A 13,729-nucleotide genomic window follows, 5' to 3' on the forward strand; every position below is an offset into this window, starting at 1 on the left:
GAGTCTCCAGTGTCAGTGCTCAGCTGGGTCTGAGTGTCTGAGGCCCGGGAGCTGCGCCTTGAGCCTCCACATGCCTCCCCAGGACCCCCTGGTCATCCTGCATGAACCCTCAGGAGTCAGCCGCACGCCGCTGCCGTCCTTCTCCACCAAGGAGGAGCTGGTCACCTGGGCCGCTGCCAAGGGCCCTGTGGCCTCGGTGGCCCAGCTGAACGATCCTCAGAGAATCCTCCTCCGGCTGGACCAAGGTCAGTGCCCTGTGCCTCCTTCAGTTCAGGGCTGCCCTCGGGAGTGGCCTGCAAGCCCATTCCCCGGATGTGACCAGTGAGGCTCCATGAGGGACAGAGACTGCCCCCCCAGGCCGCACAGTACTGGCTCCTTCACCACACTCCACACTCGAGACCGAGCCACAGAAACTCGCCTGGGTTAGTCCTTTGACCTCAGAGCGGCCCTTCTCTGTGACTTGCTGTGCAGCTGCTAGGGCCAGGCTCTGTGCTGGGCACAGCGGGATCTGTGGCAGAGCCAGACCCGAGCTCCTGGAGCTGTCCCTGGGGGGAGATGACAAACCAGTGATGACCCCTGTCGCGCGCGCGGGTCTGGGCAGAGTGGGCGGAGCTGCTGGTGCCCGCAGGCGGCGCCCCTGGTCTGTGCCGGGGCTCACTGACAGCCGGGACAGGCCAGGCCTGGGGCCCGCAGCATGCAAGGGGGACCCTCCACCCCGGCCCCGCACTCGGGGGCTCCATCCCGCAACCCCTGTTTGGGCTGTGGGTGGGAGGGGGCCTCCGTGGGAGGCCGCTCAGCGGGGCGCTGAGGCGTGCTGGTCCCCGCAGCCCCGGGGTCACCGCCGTCCTGTCATCTGGAGCCCCACGTGGACATGGGCCGCACGCTGGAGTGGCAGCCTCGCTCCGGGATCCCCGTCCAGCGCTGCCGTTTGGAAGGGGTGGCCGGCCACAAGGAGGCGCACATCCTGAGGGTCCTGCCTGCACCCGAGGCCAGGTGAGGCTGCCCGGCCCCGCCCCTTGCTCTCGGCCCCGCCCCGTCCGCGTAGGCCCCGCCTATCTTCATAGGCCAACTGCACAGTCCTCCCTGGCCCCGCCCATCTGTGCAGGCCACGCCCCGTGGGTTTAAGCCCCACCCCACTCCCACCCCCATTCCCCCACCCTACCTGGAGCGGGCCCTGGGACCCCACCAGCCCGCTCCTGCCTCTCAGGCCCCAGACAGTGACCGTGAAGGTGGAACTGAGTTGCCCTTCCGGGGACCCCGATGCCGTGCTCATACTTCAGGGCCCGCCCTACGTGTCCTGGCTCATCGACTCCAACCACAACATGCAAATATGGGTGAGTCTGGCTTCGAGGTCCAGGGGTCCCACCACGCTCGCTTCCCCCACTCTTCCCAAGAAGAAACCCCAGATTTCTTGCACTACCAGCTCCGCCTGGAGCCTTCCCATGTGATGATCTTTGTGCCCCACCCCCCCTTTGCCTCTGCACTGCCCTATAGGCAGACAACCTCCAGGGAAGCACCTCCTCCAGGAAGCCTGCCCGGATCCCTTAGAAAGGTCCCTAAGCCAACCCGCAGGGTCAGAGGAGACTCCTGGGGAGGAAGAGGAGCCAGCCCTTTCTGGAAAGGGTGTCCCAGGCAGGGAAAACAGAGAGGAGAGCGCAGGACGGGGCGTGGAGGCGCGTGGCTGGCCCATGACGGTGCGTGTGGCCCCCGGTTCTGCCTCCCCCGCCTCAGACCACTGGCAAATACTCCATCAAGATCTTCCCGGACAAGAGCATAGCCGGCTACAAGCTCCCGGACACGCCCCAGGGCCTGCTGCAGGAGGCCCAGAGGCTCAACGCCAGCACCATCGCCACCTTCGCCGAGCTGCCCCTGGCCAGCGAGGTGTCCCTGCTTGCCCGCAGCTGCGGTGAGTGCCCGCCTGCCTCCAGGGGGCTGTGCTCGTAGCTCGCTTCCCAAGTGCTCAGACTGGCCCCCCCACAGGCAGCAGGCTGCAGACCACCCCCGCTCCGGTGCAGACCACCCCCTCCAGGGAGATGTGTGACCAGATGCTGCTGCTGTCGCTCGTCCAGCCCTCGTGTGCGGAGGACAGCATGACCCTAGTGCTCAAGAAGGAGCTCATCGAGGTGAGTGCCCAGCTCCGCCGTGGTGGGGACTCGGCCAGCTCTGGGCGCTGGGGCCCCCCAGCCCAGGCAGGGGCCACGCCTCCGCAGGCCTCAGTGTTCCCTCTCCGGGAACGGGGCTGGGGGCCTGGAGACGGCTCAGTGGAGAGGGGGGTCGCATGCTTGGCCTGCCGGAGCCCCAGGGTCCATCCCCGACACAGCACAGTGACCCTGAACACTGCCAGGTGTGGCCCCCAAAAAAATCCCCCCAAAAATGGGGTTAATAATGACCTTTGCACTGAGGTGGGATTGACGTGGGTCCGTCTGCTCCCTGAGGCTGTTGCGGCATCTGGTGAGTGCTACGACACAGAATTTTTACTGATGTCCCCCAAGTCAGGGACGGAAGCAGCTTCGCACAGACACACGGGCTCTGCCGCTGGGCCCCGGCCTCAGGGAAGCTTGGGGCGGGGCGGGGGCAGCATTATCCTGAACGGGAGCTGATCTGGGCCATCATGCACATGTGATCGAAGATCATAGATTTTAGTAGAAAAATCACAGAGACTGGGCTCGAGAGAGCACCACAGGGAGAGCACTGTCTCGCAGGCAGCCCGTCCAGGTTCCATCTCCAGCGTCTCACAGGGTCCCCCGAGAGCCACCAGGAGTGCAGAGCCAGGAGGAAGCTCTGAGCACAGCCAGGGGTGACCCAGAACCTGAAACGAAACCCCACAGGCCTGGGCCGGAGAGGTGGTCCAGGGGTTAAGGCACCTTCCTTGCATGCCGTTGACCCTGGTTTGGTTCCCAGCACCACACACGGTCCCCTGAGTGCTGGCAGGGGTCAGTCCTGAGCACAGAGCCAGAACTAGCCTCTGAGCACTGCTGGGTATAGCCCAGCTGCACCCCACTGACCAGTTTAATTAAACAGCGACTGGGGACGTAGAGGTAACAGCAGGGAGGGGGCTTGCCCTGCACAAGGACAACCCGGGTTCGATCCCCCGCATCCCATGGGGTCCCCTGAGCACCGCCAGGAGTGATTACTGAGTGCGGAGCCAGGAGTAACCCCTGAGCATCGCTGGGTGTTGCCCCAAAACAAAATAGTGATTTTTTTTTTTTTTTGCTTTTTTTGGGTCACTCTTGGCAATGCACAGGGGTCATTCCTGACTGCGCTCAGGAATTACCCCTGGCGGTGCTCAGGGGACCATATGGGATACTGGGACTCGAACCCGGGTCAGCCGCATGCAAGGCAAATGACCTACCCTCTGCGCTATCATTCCAGCCCCAAAAGTGATATTTTTTTAATATGAAAAAATTGAAAACAAACAAAAAAATCAGTTTTCCCACTAAAGGGCAGTTGCTACCAAAATTTTGATATTTATTTTTGGAATTCTCTCTGTATGTTTCTTAGATGATCTAACAATAGCAGAGACAATTGTCTGTCTCCTCCTCTAATCATTGAGCACTTAAAAAGTTGAGATGTATTTGATATCATTAGGAATAAAAATGGTACATTGGTTAATAGATGGTATTGCTCATATCAATATTATTGATATTCTGACTTATCTCGTTAGCATTAGGTTGTTTCTAGTTCTGTAATGTTACTACGACGTGGAAAATGCCGCTGTGTGTGAACTTTTCCTTTGCCTAGGATTATTGTCATGGGGTAGATTTCCACTTAGTACTGTATTTCCATTGAGACTGCTGGGTCCCCATGGGTGAACATTCTGGAAGTTTTGTTTTGTGTTGCCGACGCTCTCCACTTTCCAAATGATGAGTCTGATTTTCACTGTAAATTTAGAAGAGAAGTCTCTCTCTCTCTCTTTCTCTCTCTCTCTCTCTCTCTCTCTCTCTCTCTCTCTCTCTCTCTCTCCCTCTCTCTCTCTCTCTCTCTCTCTCACACACACACACACACACACACACACACATTATCTTTATTCTGTCTTTGTTGGGTCCACACCTAGCAGTGCTCAGGACTTACTTCTGCCTTAAGCTCAGGGATTGCTCCTGGCAGTGCTCAGGGAGCTATATGGGGTGCTGGGGGTTGGTCCTTGGGTGGGCAGCGTGCGAGGGTGGTGCCCTGCCCGCTGTTCTGTCTCTCCAACTACTGACCAACATTCTTGCTGAATGTTGATTCTTTGTTAGGATTCTTGTCATTTGGGCAGCAGTATTTGTTTGGGGGCCACACCAGGGCTTGAGAGGCAAGCGCCCTACCCACTGAACTCTCTGGCCCCCAGAGTATATTTTTGGTTCTGTTTTATGGTTTTTGCTAGGTGCCAACCCTCTGAGCCACCCTCCACCCCTGTACCCAGCTATTGAGCTTTTAAACCTGTTGCGTGTTCCAAGCGTGGGGCCATCCCAGGGCCCTTCTAGGGTCTTTTCATTTCTTCTGTCCTTTCTGAGTAAGATGCTCTCTCCAGAACCCTGACAAACGGCCCATATTCTCAAGGAGTTGTTTTCCCTTTACTAAAACATATTTTTTGAGGGGAGAGCACACCCCGTGGCGGTCAGGGCTGACTCCTGGCTTTGGGATCACTTCTGGTGGGCCGTGGGGCACTGTATGGGGTCCAGGGGATCAAACCCGGGTCGACCACTTGCAAGGCCAGCGCCCTGCCCGCCGTGCCATCCCGGCAGCCCCCTCTCAGGGAGTTTCAGAGTGACGTTGACCTCTGTGGTTAGGTTCGTATGGGAATTTGGGGGTGAGAGGAGGGACCTCTAGTCATCTCCCCCGGGTGCTGCCCCCCTCCACGACACACCCCTTCTTCTGCTTGAGGGCGGAGGACGCGATGCAGAGACCTGAGCCACGGGCATTACTGCACACTGAGCACAGTGCAGGGGCGAGGCGGGGCTGCCTCTGGACCCGCAGGGCCGGAGCGTTGTCTCTGACGGCAGCCACTGTCGTGCTTCCCCGAGTCCAGAGGTGGTGGAGGTGGCAGCTGACGGGGGTGGGGTGTGTGTGACCTGGCCTCGGGGCTCCCACATTCGTAGCTGTGCTCCGTGCCGGGGCCTCACCCTCGGCCGCTGTCTCCCCGGGGTCTCCGCTGCGTACGAGCGAGCACCCCCAGGCGAGCGTCCTTCGCCGAGGCACCTGGGTCAGGGCCACAGACACGTCCTGGCCATGCCACTTGTGCAGCTTTTGCTTGTGGGGACCACCGGAGGCTGCGCCCCTTTCTGTGACGCTCCCACCTGGGGGTGGCAGACGGCAGGGGTGCAGGGCTGTGCTTGGTGCAGGGAGGTCCTGGGCTCTGGACTTGAGGCCAGACGCTCCTGGCGCTGGGGGTCTGCACTCCTGCCCTTCCTCCAGGCCCCAAAGCGGGAGAGGGGCTCAGCGGACCGAGCCCGGGTGTGTGGGGGCCGCCTGGGTTCCAGTCCCTGGGAGCGCAGCCAGAACAGCCCTGAGCACTGAGCCAGGAGTATCTCCTCCTGAGCACCCTCCAGTGAGGGCCCAAACCAGACAAAGAAGGGAGCACCAGGATCCAGGTCCGAGCAGGTTCACGCCCCCCTCGGAGCTCACCGGCCTCCCCGGAGGTGACCAGTCTGTGTGTAGCGCTTGCGTTCAGGACCTGGTGGCATAGGGGTCATCCAGAGCCATTTCTGTGGGCAGGACTGAGGCCAGCAGTAGCCGTCAGGGACGGGGTACTGGAGCGGGAATTGGGAGGCTGACCAGACTCAAGGGGCCCCTCCGATGGCCACTCTTAAGCCCCCGAGGGTCTTCGATCCCGAGTGGGACTGAGGAATTCCTTGATTTGATTCTTCTGAGGAGGGTAAACAATGGCCCTCCTTGTGTGTTTGTGTAAATAAAGTTTTATTGGCACGAGGGCCACGGCCCTCAATTTGCACATCCGCATGACGTCCTGGATTGCTTTCCTAAAGTTGGAGACCACGTGGTCTGCAGAGCCCAGCAATTACCGTCTGGTTCTTTGTGTTGTGTGGAGGGTGGGTAGTGAGGCGGGCCGGGGCGTTGGGCACGTTGACGGCGCTCAGGGGTCACTCCTGGAAGGGCTCAGGGGACCATCTCTGGTGCTGGGGCTAGATGGCCCAGTGTGACCCCAAAACAGAAGAGAAAAAGCCGTTCGACCAGCCCAGCCCTGGAGTCCGTGTGTCTGGAATTGGCTGGCCGGCAGGGGTGTGCGCCCTTAGGAACGTGGCAAATGTGTGCATTAAAGTCCACCTGCATCCAGTTGAAGTTTTACATATTTGGGGACTTGGGCCATACCCAGTGGGGCTCAGTTCCTGTTTCTGGCCCCTTGCTCGGGTATCACTCCTGGCGGGCTTCGGGCACCGATGGCTCACTGGGCATCAAACCCAGGTGGGCCGTGTACGAGGCAAATGCTCTGCCTGTTGACTGATCATCCCAGCCCCCACCTGCACTTATGTTACTGGGTTGTTTTTTTTTCCTCTCCCTTTGGGTTTTGGGCCATACCCAGCCATGCTCAGGGCTTACTCCTGGCTCTGCACTAGGGGAATTACTTCTGGTAGTGCTCAGGGGACCATATGGGATGCCAGAGATCAAACTTAGGTTGGCCGGGTGCGAGGCAAGTGTCTCCCCAGCTGGCATCTATTTTAATAACATTAAAAGAAAGGCACAGGGGCTGGAGCAATAGCACAGCGGGGAGGGCGTTTGCCTTGCATGCAGCCGACCTGGGTTCGATTCCCAGCATCCCATATGGTCCCCTGAGCACTGCCAGGGGTAATTCCTGAGTGCAGAGCCAGAAGTGACCCCTGTGCATCGCCAGGTGTGACCCGAAAAGCATAAATAAATAAATAAATAAATAAATAAATAAATAAATAAATGGCACAAAGTAGCTAAGCCGTGTTCGTGCTCACATCTTCCTGTCATGCACAGGGTAAGGGGGCAGGGGGAGCTCAGGGAAGGGTTTGTTTGGGGCTGTACCTGCTGGTCTCAGGGCTACGCCTGGTTTGGTGCTTGGGAGGGGGGGGTGTCCCTCCTGGTGGTGCACAGGGGACCGTGTGGTGCTGGCGTGGACACAGGGCGGGTGTTCCATCCCCCTGAGCCACCTCTCCAGGACAAGGGTTGTCTGGTTTTAGGCTTACATCGAGTGGTGCTCAGGGCTTACTCCTGCACTCAGGGATCGAACCCATGTCGGCTGCGTCAAAGACAAGCGCCTTATCCACTGTACTAGCTCTTGGGCCCCAAGAGCTTCATTCTTTTTTTTTTTTTTTTTTTTTTTTTTTTTTGCTTTTTTTGGGTCACACCCGACAATGCACAGGGGTCACTCCTGGCTCATGCACTCAGGAATCACCCCTGGCGGTGCTCAAGGGACCATGTGGGATGCTGGGAATCGAACCCGGGTCGGCCACGTGCAAGGCAAATGCCCTACCCGCTGTGCTATCGCTCCAGCCCCAAAGAGCTTCATTCTTAAATGGCGTAGGATGATGAGCTCTAGCAAAACTGGAGAGGAGGGTGGGGAGGGCGTTTGCCTTGCACCGACCTGGGTTCTGTCCCCAGCACCCCACATGGTCCCCCGAGCACCTCCAGAAGTCATTCCTGAGTGCGAGAGCGTGGAGCAGGAGGCCTGGGGGCCCGGGGTGGGTTTGACAGGCCCCGACGCTGGCCCCTGATGCCCCCCCTCCCCCTGCCTTAGAAGCTGGGCTGCGCCATCACCAGCATGAGTTTCAGGGACGCCGGCTGCCAGGCTGAGGACAGAGGTGACCACTTTGTCCTGCACAGCACCTACTCCGACTGTGGCATGGAAGTGACAGAAAACATGGCCAGGAACGAGGTGAGGGCCGGGGCCCGCGGCAGGTGGGTCCCCCCCCCCAGCCCACATAGGGACCCCTGGGGGGAACAGCGAGGGCACTGGGACGGAGGACCGGACGAGCCCAGCCCCTGGGGGCCTTGCCGGCCCTGACCACTCCTCCCCTCTCTTCCTGCAGGTGGTCATCAGCCTCTTGGCAAGTTCATCGCCGCAGCGGGTGAGCTGGCTGTCACGTGCTCAGCATCCTTTCCAGGGGTCCCGGGGCCCCTTCTGAACCCCAGAGGGATCTCAAGAGACTCAAGCCCGGGTCCCGGCCATGGCACCAGTGTGCCTTAGTTTCCCCCATCCAGTGGGAGCAGCGCCATTTAGAGCTCAGGCTCCCTCCTCTGCCTCTTAAGTCAGCAGGATGCTTGGCCTGGGGCAAATCACTTAGGTTTCCTGGACCCCGAGGTCCTTTCTGTGACGGGGAGGGGGCCCTAAGGAAGGACACCCCTTTTCTCACTGCCTGGGGCTTCCAGAGCTGAGCTCAGGGCCATGCAGCGGAGTGAGCGGCCTCCCCGCCCACCTTCCCTCCTTCCTGGTTTCTGGGCGACACCTGGTGGCGCTCGGGGCTGCTCCCGCGGCCACGCAGGGATGCTCTCTCTAGCAGCACTCAGGAACCACATGCGGTGCCGGTGCCAGGCACCAACGCAAGGTTAGCTGGGGCTGGAGCCGCAGCACAGCACAGCAACGATGACGTTTGCCTTGCACGCGGCTGACCTGAGCCTGATCTCCGGCATCCCATGTGGTCCCCAGAGCACCGCCAGGAGTGATTCCTGAGCTCAGAGGCTCTGAGCATTGCCGGATGTGACACGCAGAAACCCAAAGCAGGCTTAGCCACGTGCCAGAAAAATGCCTTCACCCGTGTTCTATTCTCATTCTCTCTCTCTCTCTCTCTCTCTCTCTCTCTCTCTCTCTCTCTCTCTCTCTCTCTCTCTCTCTCTCTCTCTCTCTCTCTCTCTCTCTCTCATCCCCCCTATTGTGATTCTAATCCCAGAGTGAGCTCCAAGTGTGTTTTCTTTTTCTTTTTGTTGGGGCCACACCTGATGATGCTCAGGGGTTACTCCTGGCTCTGCACTGAGGAATTACTCCTGGTGGTGCTTGGGGGACCATATGGGATGCCGGGAATTGGACCCGGGTTGACTGTGTGCAAGACAAATGCCCTAGCCGCTGTACTATGGCTCTGGCCCCTATTTTTTCTTTTTTTTGCTTTTTAGGTCAGACCTGGCGATGCACAGGGGTCACTCCTGGCTCTGCACTCAGGAGTTATCCCTGGCGGCTCAGGGGACCCTATGGGATGCTGGAAATCGAACCCGGGTCGGCTGTGTGCAAGGCAAACGCCCTACCCGCTGTGCTATCACTCCGGCCCCTCTTTCTTTCTTTTTTTTTTTTCCTCTTTGGGTCACACCCAGCGATACTCAGGGGTTACTCCTGACTCTGCACTCAGGAATTACTCCTGGCGGTGCTCGGAAACCATATGGGATGCTGGGAATGGAACCCAGGTCGGCCGCGTGCAAGGCAAACGCCCTCCCCGCTGTGCTATAGCTCCAGCCCTGGCCCCTATTTTTATTTTCTTTTTCTATTTTCATTTTTTTTTTGCTCATTTATTTCCTGGTTTGAGGGCCACATCTGCAATGGTCGGGGGATACTTCCAGCTTTGACTTGGAGGCCACTGCTAGGGTGCTCGGGAGGCCACCCAGTGCCGGGCGGGACCCTTCCTGCATGGGAAACAGGTGCCCGCCCCCTGAGCGGCTCCCAGCCCCAGATTCACTGTTCCTCATGGCGTTTGTGGTTTTGGTTTGGGGCTGGTGCCTGGTGTTGCCCAGACTGACTCCTGGCTCTGCACTCAGGGACCACTCCCGGTAGAGCTCAGGGTACCATACGGGGTGCTGGGGATCGAACCCGGGTCAGCAGTGAACAAGGCCAGCATCTGACCTGCTGCACTAGCTCTCCAGCGCCCAAATTCATGGTTCCTTATTATTATTTTTTTTAATGTGAGGCGCATTCTCTGCTGTCCCATCACTATCTTGGATGCAGACTTCTCCCTCCACTGTTCTAAAGAAAACTGTTTCACTTGCAAAAACTTTAATGTAACAAGAGGAGGATAATTAGGGCTGGAGCTTACCTGGCATGTAGCCGACCCGGTTCTCCCGGCATCCCATCTGGTTCCCTGAACTCGGCTAGAGGGATTCCTGAGTGCAGAGCTAGGAGTAACCCCTGAGCATCGCGGGGTACAGCCCGAACGAAAAACAAAATCCAAAAGGAAAGAAGAGGCTGGGGGCTGGGGAGACAGCGCCAGGGGAGTTGTGTGATGATCGGCGCCACCTGGTGTCCTGGGCACCACCCAGGTGGCCCCCCAAGCACTGCTGGGTGTGGCCCCACAACACTTTTTAAAGGGTGAGGATAAGGCGACCACGGGCGAGGCGCTTGCCAGGCCGCTGCCCAGTTTGACCCCCTGGGGGACCCCTCAACCATAGGGTCCCCATCACCCTGAGCACAGAGCTAGGAGCAGCCCCTGCATCCCACCAACAGGTGAGGGTGAGGTTCAGGTTCCGGACACTCCGGACCACGACTCTGTCGCCCCCGCACCCCCCGGGTGCCTCGACTTACCCAGTCCCCCCTCTCCCGCAGAAAACAGTGCACTGTGTCAACTTGGGGAGCCTCTCCTTCCAGCTGGGCCTCTACCTCAGCCCCCACTTCCTCCAGGCCTCCAACACCATCGAGCTGGGCCAGCAGGGCTTCGTGCAGGTACCGCCCCCGCCCCGCGCGGGCCCCCTGCCCCCGCTTTTGCAGACATGAGCGGGAGGAGCGCCAGCCGGGGTGGGGGGTGGCCCCTGCCCATCCTCCCCAGAATGTCTCCCTCGGGGTCCCTGAGAGCGGCGGGGTGCAGGGGTGCGGGGCTGGGGGTGACCACGCGCCCCTGCTCTCACCCCGGCAGGTCAGCATGTCTCCGTCCATCCCCGAGCTCACCCCGCAGCTCGACAGCTGCCAGCTGGATTTGGGGTCTGACGGAGACAAAGTGGACCTCATCCAGAACCAGGCCGCCAAGGGCAGCTGCGTCAACCTGCTGTCCCCCAGCCCCGAGGGCGACAAGCGCTTCAGCTTCCTCCTCCGAGGCTACATGGTGTCCACGCCCACGGTGGGCACCCTCACCTGCTCCATCGCCCTCCGCCCCAGGGCTTGGTCCGTGGTGAGTGGGGCCTGGGCCAGACTCGGCTTCGACAGCGGCTGTGGGTCGAGGGCTCCAGGACAGGACGTGACCGGGGGAGGGGGATGGGGGCCAGCTCACCAGGGCCGAGCCAGTCAGCCCTGTGGCTGGGGGGCTCCCGGGGGCATTCCTGCTGCCACCACCCTGCTGTGGCTTAGCTCGGACTTGTAGCTGCACACAGCTGCCTGCCTCCTCTCCCACAGTCACCCATCCGTCCGTCCGTCCCCACCCGTGTCTCCATTCACCAGCCATCCCGCCCAGCCACCCAAACCCCATCCACCCACCCACCCACCCACCATCCACCCAGTCACCCATCTGTCCACCCACCCACCATCCATCCAGCCACCATCCCAGCCAGCCAGCCATCTTTCCATCCATCTGTCCATCCACCACCCACCCGCTACCCATCCACCCAGTCTCCGTCCATACCCACATCCACCATCTGTCTCTGTTGGTCTCTGTTGGTCCATCTGTCTCTGTTGGTCCATCCACATCGTCCACCATCCGTCATCTCTCCTGCCCGGTTGTCCCCCCTGCTACCAGCCTCCCATCCATCACCCTTCTGCTGCTCCGTTCCCCGTCCATCCATCTGTCCCCCTCTCCACGCCCCCCCCGACACGCCTGCCCATCACCGGCCACTCCATCTCCGCCTCATCTCAGTCAGCAGCGCACCTGGGCGGGGCTGGTCGAGGCAGAGCCGCGCTACGGTGACCGTCAGCACTTGCTGGCCGTGCCGCATCACCTTCCAGTGGCTCTCCCTGCCCTGGCCACTACCGGCCACTCCCATGGAAGGGTCTCCGGAGTTACAAACTGCTGGGGCCCACCCGGCTCTGCCCTGCACGACCCTCCCAGGGGAGCAGCCGCAGCCAGGAGTCGGGGCCTCCCGGGCCCTCTCCGGGAATGTTCCAGCAAAGGTCCCCGTCATCCCCCAGGGGGGCATCTCCCAGGACCCCTCCGCACCTCCCCACCAGGACTCCGAGCCAGGGCCTTGGAGCAGGGCGGGCCTGTGGAGGGTGGGGGAATGCGCTGGCAGCGTCCCCTGAAGGCCGTCCCCTCACCTCTCGCCCTCTCCAGGACGTGCTCAGGACTGCCTCCATCCGCCTGAACATCATCGGGCCGGGCCTGCCTGGTGAGTGCACCCGCGCCTCCCTGCAGGCTGGACTGGGAGTGGACAGAGGGGCCGGCGCCACCTCAGCACACACAGGGTGGTCCCCAGCGCTGGCCAGCGGCTGCACCTGCTCCTGCAGAGCTCTTGGCTACCCCCAGAGGCTGCAGGGGACAGAGTCCAGCTCTCCTCAGTCCCCTCGCTGGACCCAGCCCCAGGGTCGCTAGGACGGAGGCGGGGGCGGGCATGGGAGGATGAAAGACCCTTGGGGTGGTGCCGCCTCACCTGCAGAAGGCACTGTGTGTGCGGTGGGCTTTTCGGCCCAGCACACCCCACTGAGGCCTCAGCCGGCAGAGCCCTGACACCCCAGTGTGTGGGGGGCGGGGCAGGCCCGTGAGGTTTGTCCACCCGAAGTCAGGGCTGTGCAGAGGCCGAGAAGGAGCGAGAGGCCTGAGGAAGCCCCCGGGTGCCTCAGGCAGCACCCCCACGGGACAGGGCTCCGAGGGGAGGGACTGGCTGCAGGGCTTGGAGCAGCGTCCACTCTGGCTGGGCCCACCGTCCTGTCCCTGGCGGACAGGGGGCAGTCATGCCAGGCTCCGGGGGGAGGGGTCTGAGGTCCAGGCAAGCTGGACTCCGGCTAAGCTGGGGCAGGCACCTGTCCTGTGCCCCGGCCCGCACAGCAGGGTGGGGGGGTCCGGGCAGGGCGGGCACAGCCGCGTGCTGACCAGGCCGCACCTCCCTCGCTGGCACAGGCAAGACGCTCGTCCTGCCCGCCGTGCTGGGCATCACCTTCGGCGCCTTCCTCATCGGGGCCCTGCTCACCGCCGCGCTCTGGTACATCTACTCGCACACGCGTGAGTATCCCGGGCCCCCGCCGCCGCCGGGGGGAGTGGGGAGCCCTGGCCGGGGCCCTGACCTCCGCCCCTGCCCCCAGGTGCCCCCGGCAAGCGGGAGCCCGTGGTGGCGGTGGCTGCCCCGGCCTCGTCGGAGAGCGGCAGCACCAACCCCAGCATCGGGAGCACCCAGAGCACGCCCTGCTCCACCAGCAGCATGGCCTAGCGCCCCCCCCTCCGACGCCTGTGGGGCAGCAGCGGCCCCAGCCTGGAACACTGCGGGGCACCCCCCAGCCCGCCCCGACGGACCTGCAGACCCAGCGTGCCAGGGCTAAGGCCGCCGGCGCCGTGGAGAGAGACAGCGCTGCCCTCCGCGACCGAGTCTCTGCCATTCGGACCCGGACCCAGCCCCGAGACCGGGCAGGGCGGGAGGGGAGAACAGACGACCCGGGGGCCTCTCCAGGCGGCAGGAGAGCATCACGCAGGGCGCCAGGAGTGGGTGCCCACGGCGTCAGCCCTGGCCCGGCTCGGCGGGACGCACAGGCCCGGGGGCAGAGGGGCTCGGCTCCCTCCTGCGAACACCGCCCCGAGCCCCCCGCCGCCTGCCCTGGGTCCACCCCCATATACTCTCCACCAATAAATCAGACTCTGAAACCCACGCCGGGCTGGATGGGCACCGGCACTAGAGCTGGGTGACAGCTCTCGGTTCGAATCCCGCCCCCGGCTGCTCGGGG

The 13,729-nt window shown here is 61.7% G+C and overlaps 1 protein-coding gene across 1 annotated transcript in view; it reads left to right on the forward strand.

Moving 5' to 3' along the window:
• Positions 1 to 13,653, forward strand: part of ENG (endoglin) — a 34,906-nt gene extending 21,253 nt beyond the window's left edge. Inside the window, exons 4-15 of the mRNA XM_055134975.1 lie at positions 83 to 245; positions 828 to 993; positions 1,208 to 1,334; positions 1,732 to 1,906; positions 1,981 to 2,123; positions 7,697 to 7,834; positions 7,989 to 8,027; positions 10,481 to 10,597; positions 10,788 to 11,039; positions 12,132 to 12,186; positions 12,915 to 13,016; positions 13,097 to 13,653. Of these exons, the coding sequence (XP_054990950.1) occupies positions 83 to 245; positions 828 to 993; positions 1,208 to 1,334; positions 1,732 to 1,906; positions 1,981 to 2,123; positions 7,697 to 7,834; positions 7,989 to 8,027; positions 10,481 to 10,597; positions 10,788 to 11,039; positions 12,132 to 12,186; positions 12,915 to 13,016; positions 13,097 to 13,221 (1,602 nt within the window). The 3' untranslated portion in view covers positions 13,222 to 13,653. The remainder of the gene's footprint in view (positions 1 to 82; positions 246 to 827; positions 994 to 1,207; positions 1,335 to 1,731; positions 1,907 to 1,980; positions 2,124 to 7,696; positions 7,835 to 7,988; positions 8,028 to 10,480; positions 10,598 to 10,787; positions 11,040 to 12,131; positions 12,187 to 12,914; positions 13,017 to 13,096) is intronic.
• Positions 13,654 to 13,729: the final 76 nt, after the last annotated feature.

This window comes from Sorex araneus, chromosome 1 (assembly GCF_027595985.1).
Source record: "Sorex araneus isolate mSorAra2 chromosome 1, mSorAra2.pri, whole genome shotgun sequence".
NCBI classification, from domain to species: Eukaryota; Metazoa; Chordata; class Mammalia; order Eulipotyphla; family Soricidae; genus Sorex; species Sorex araneus.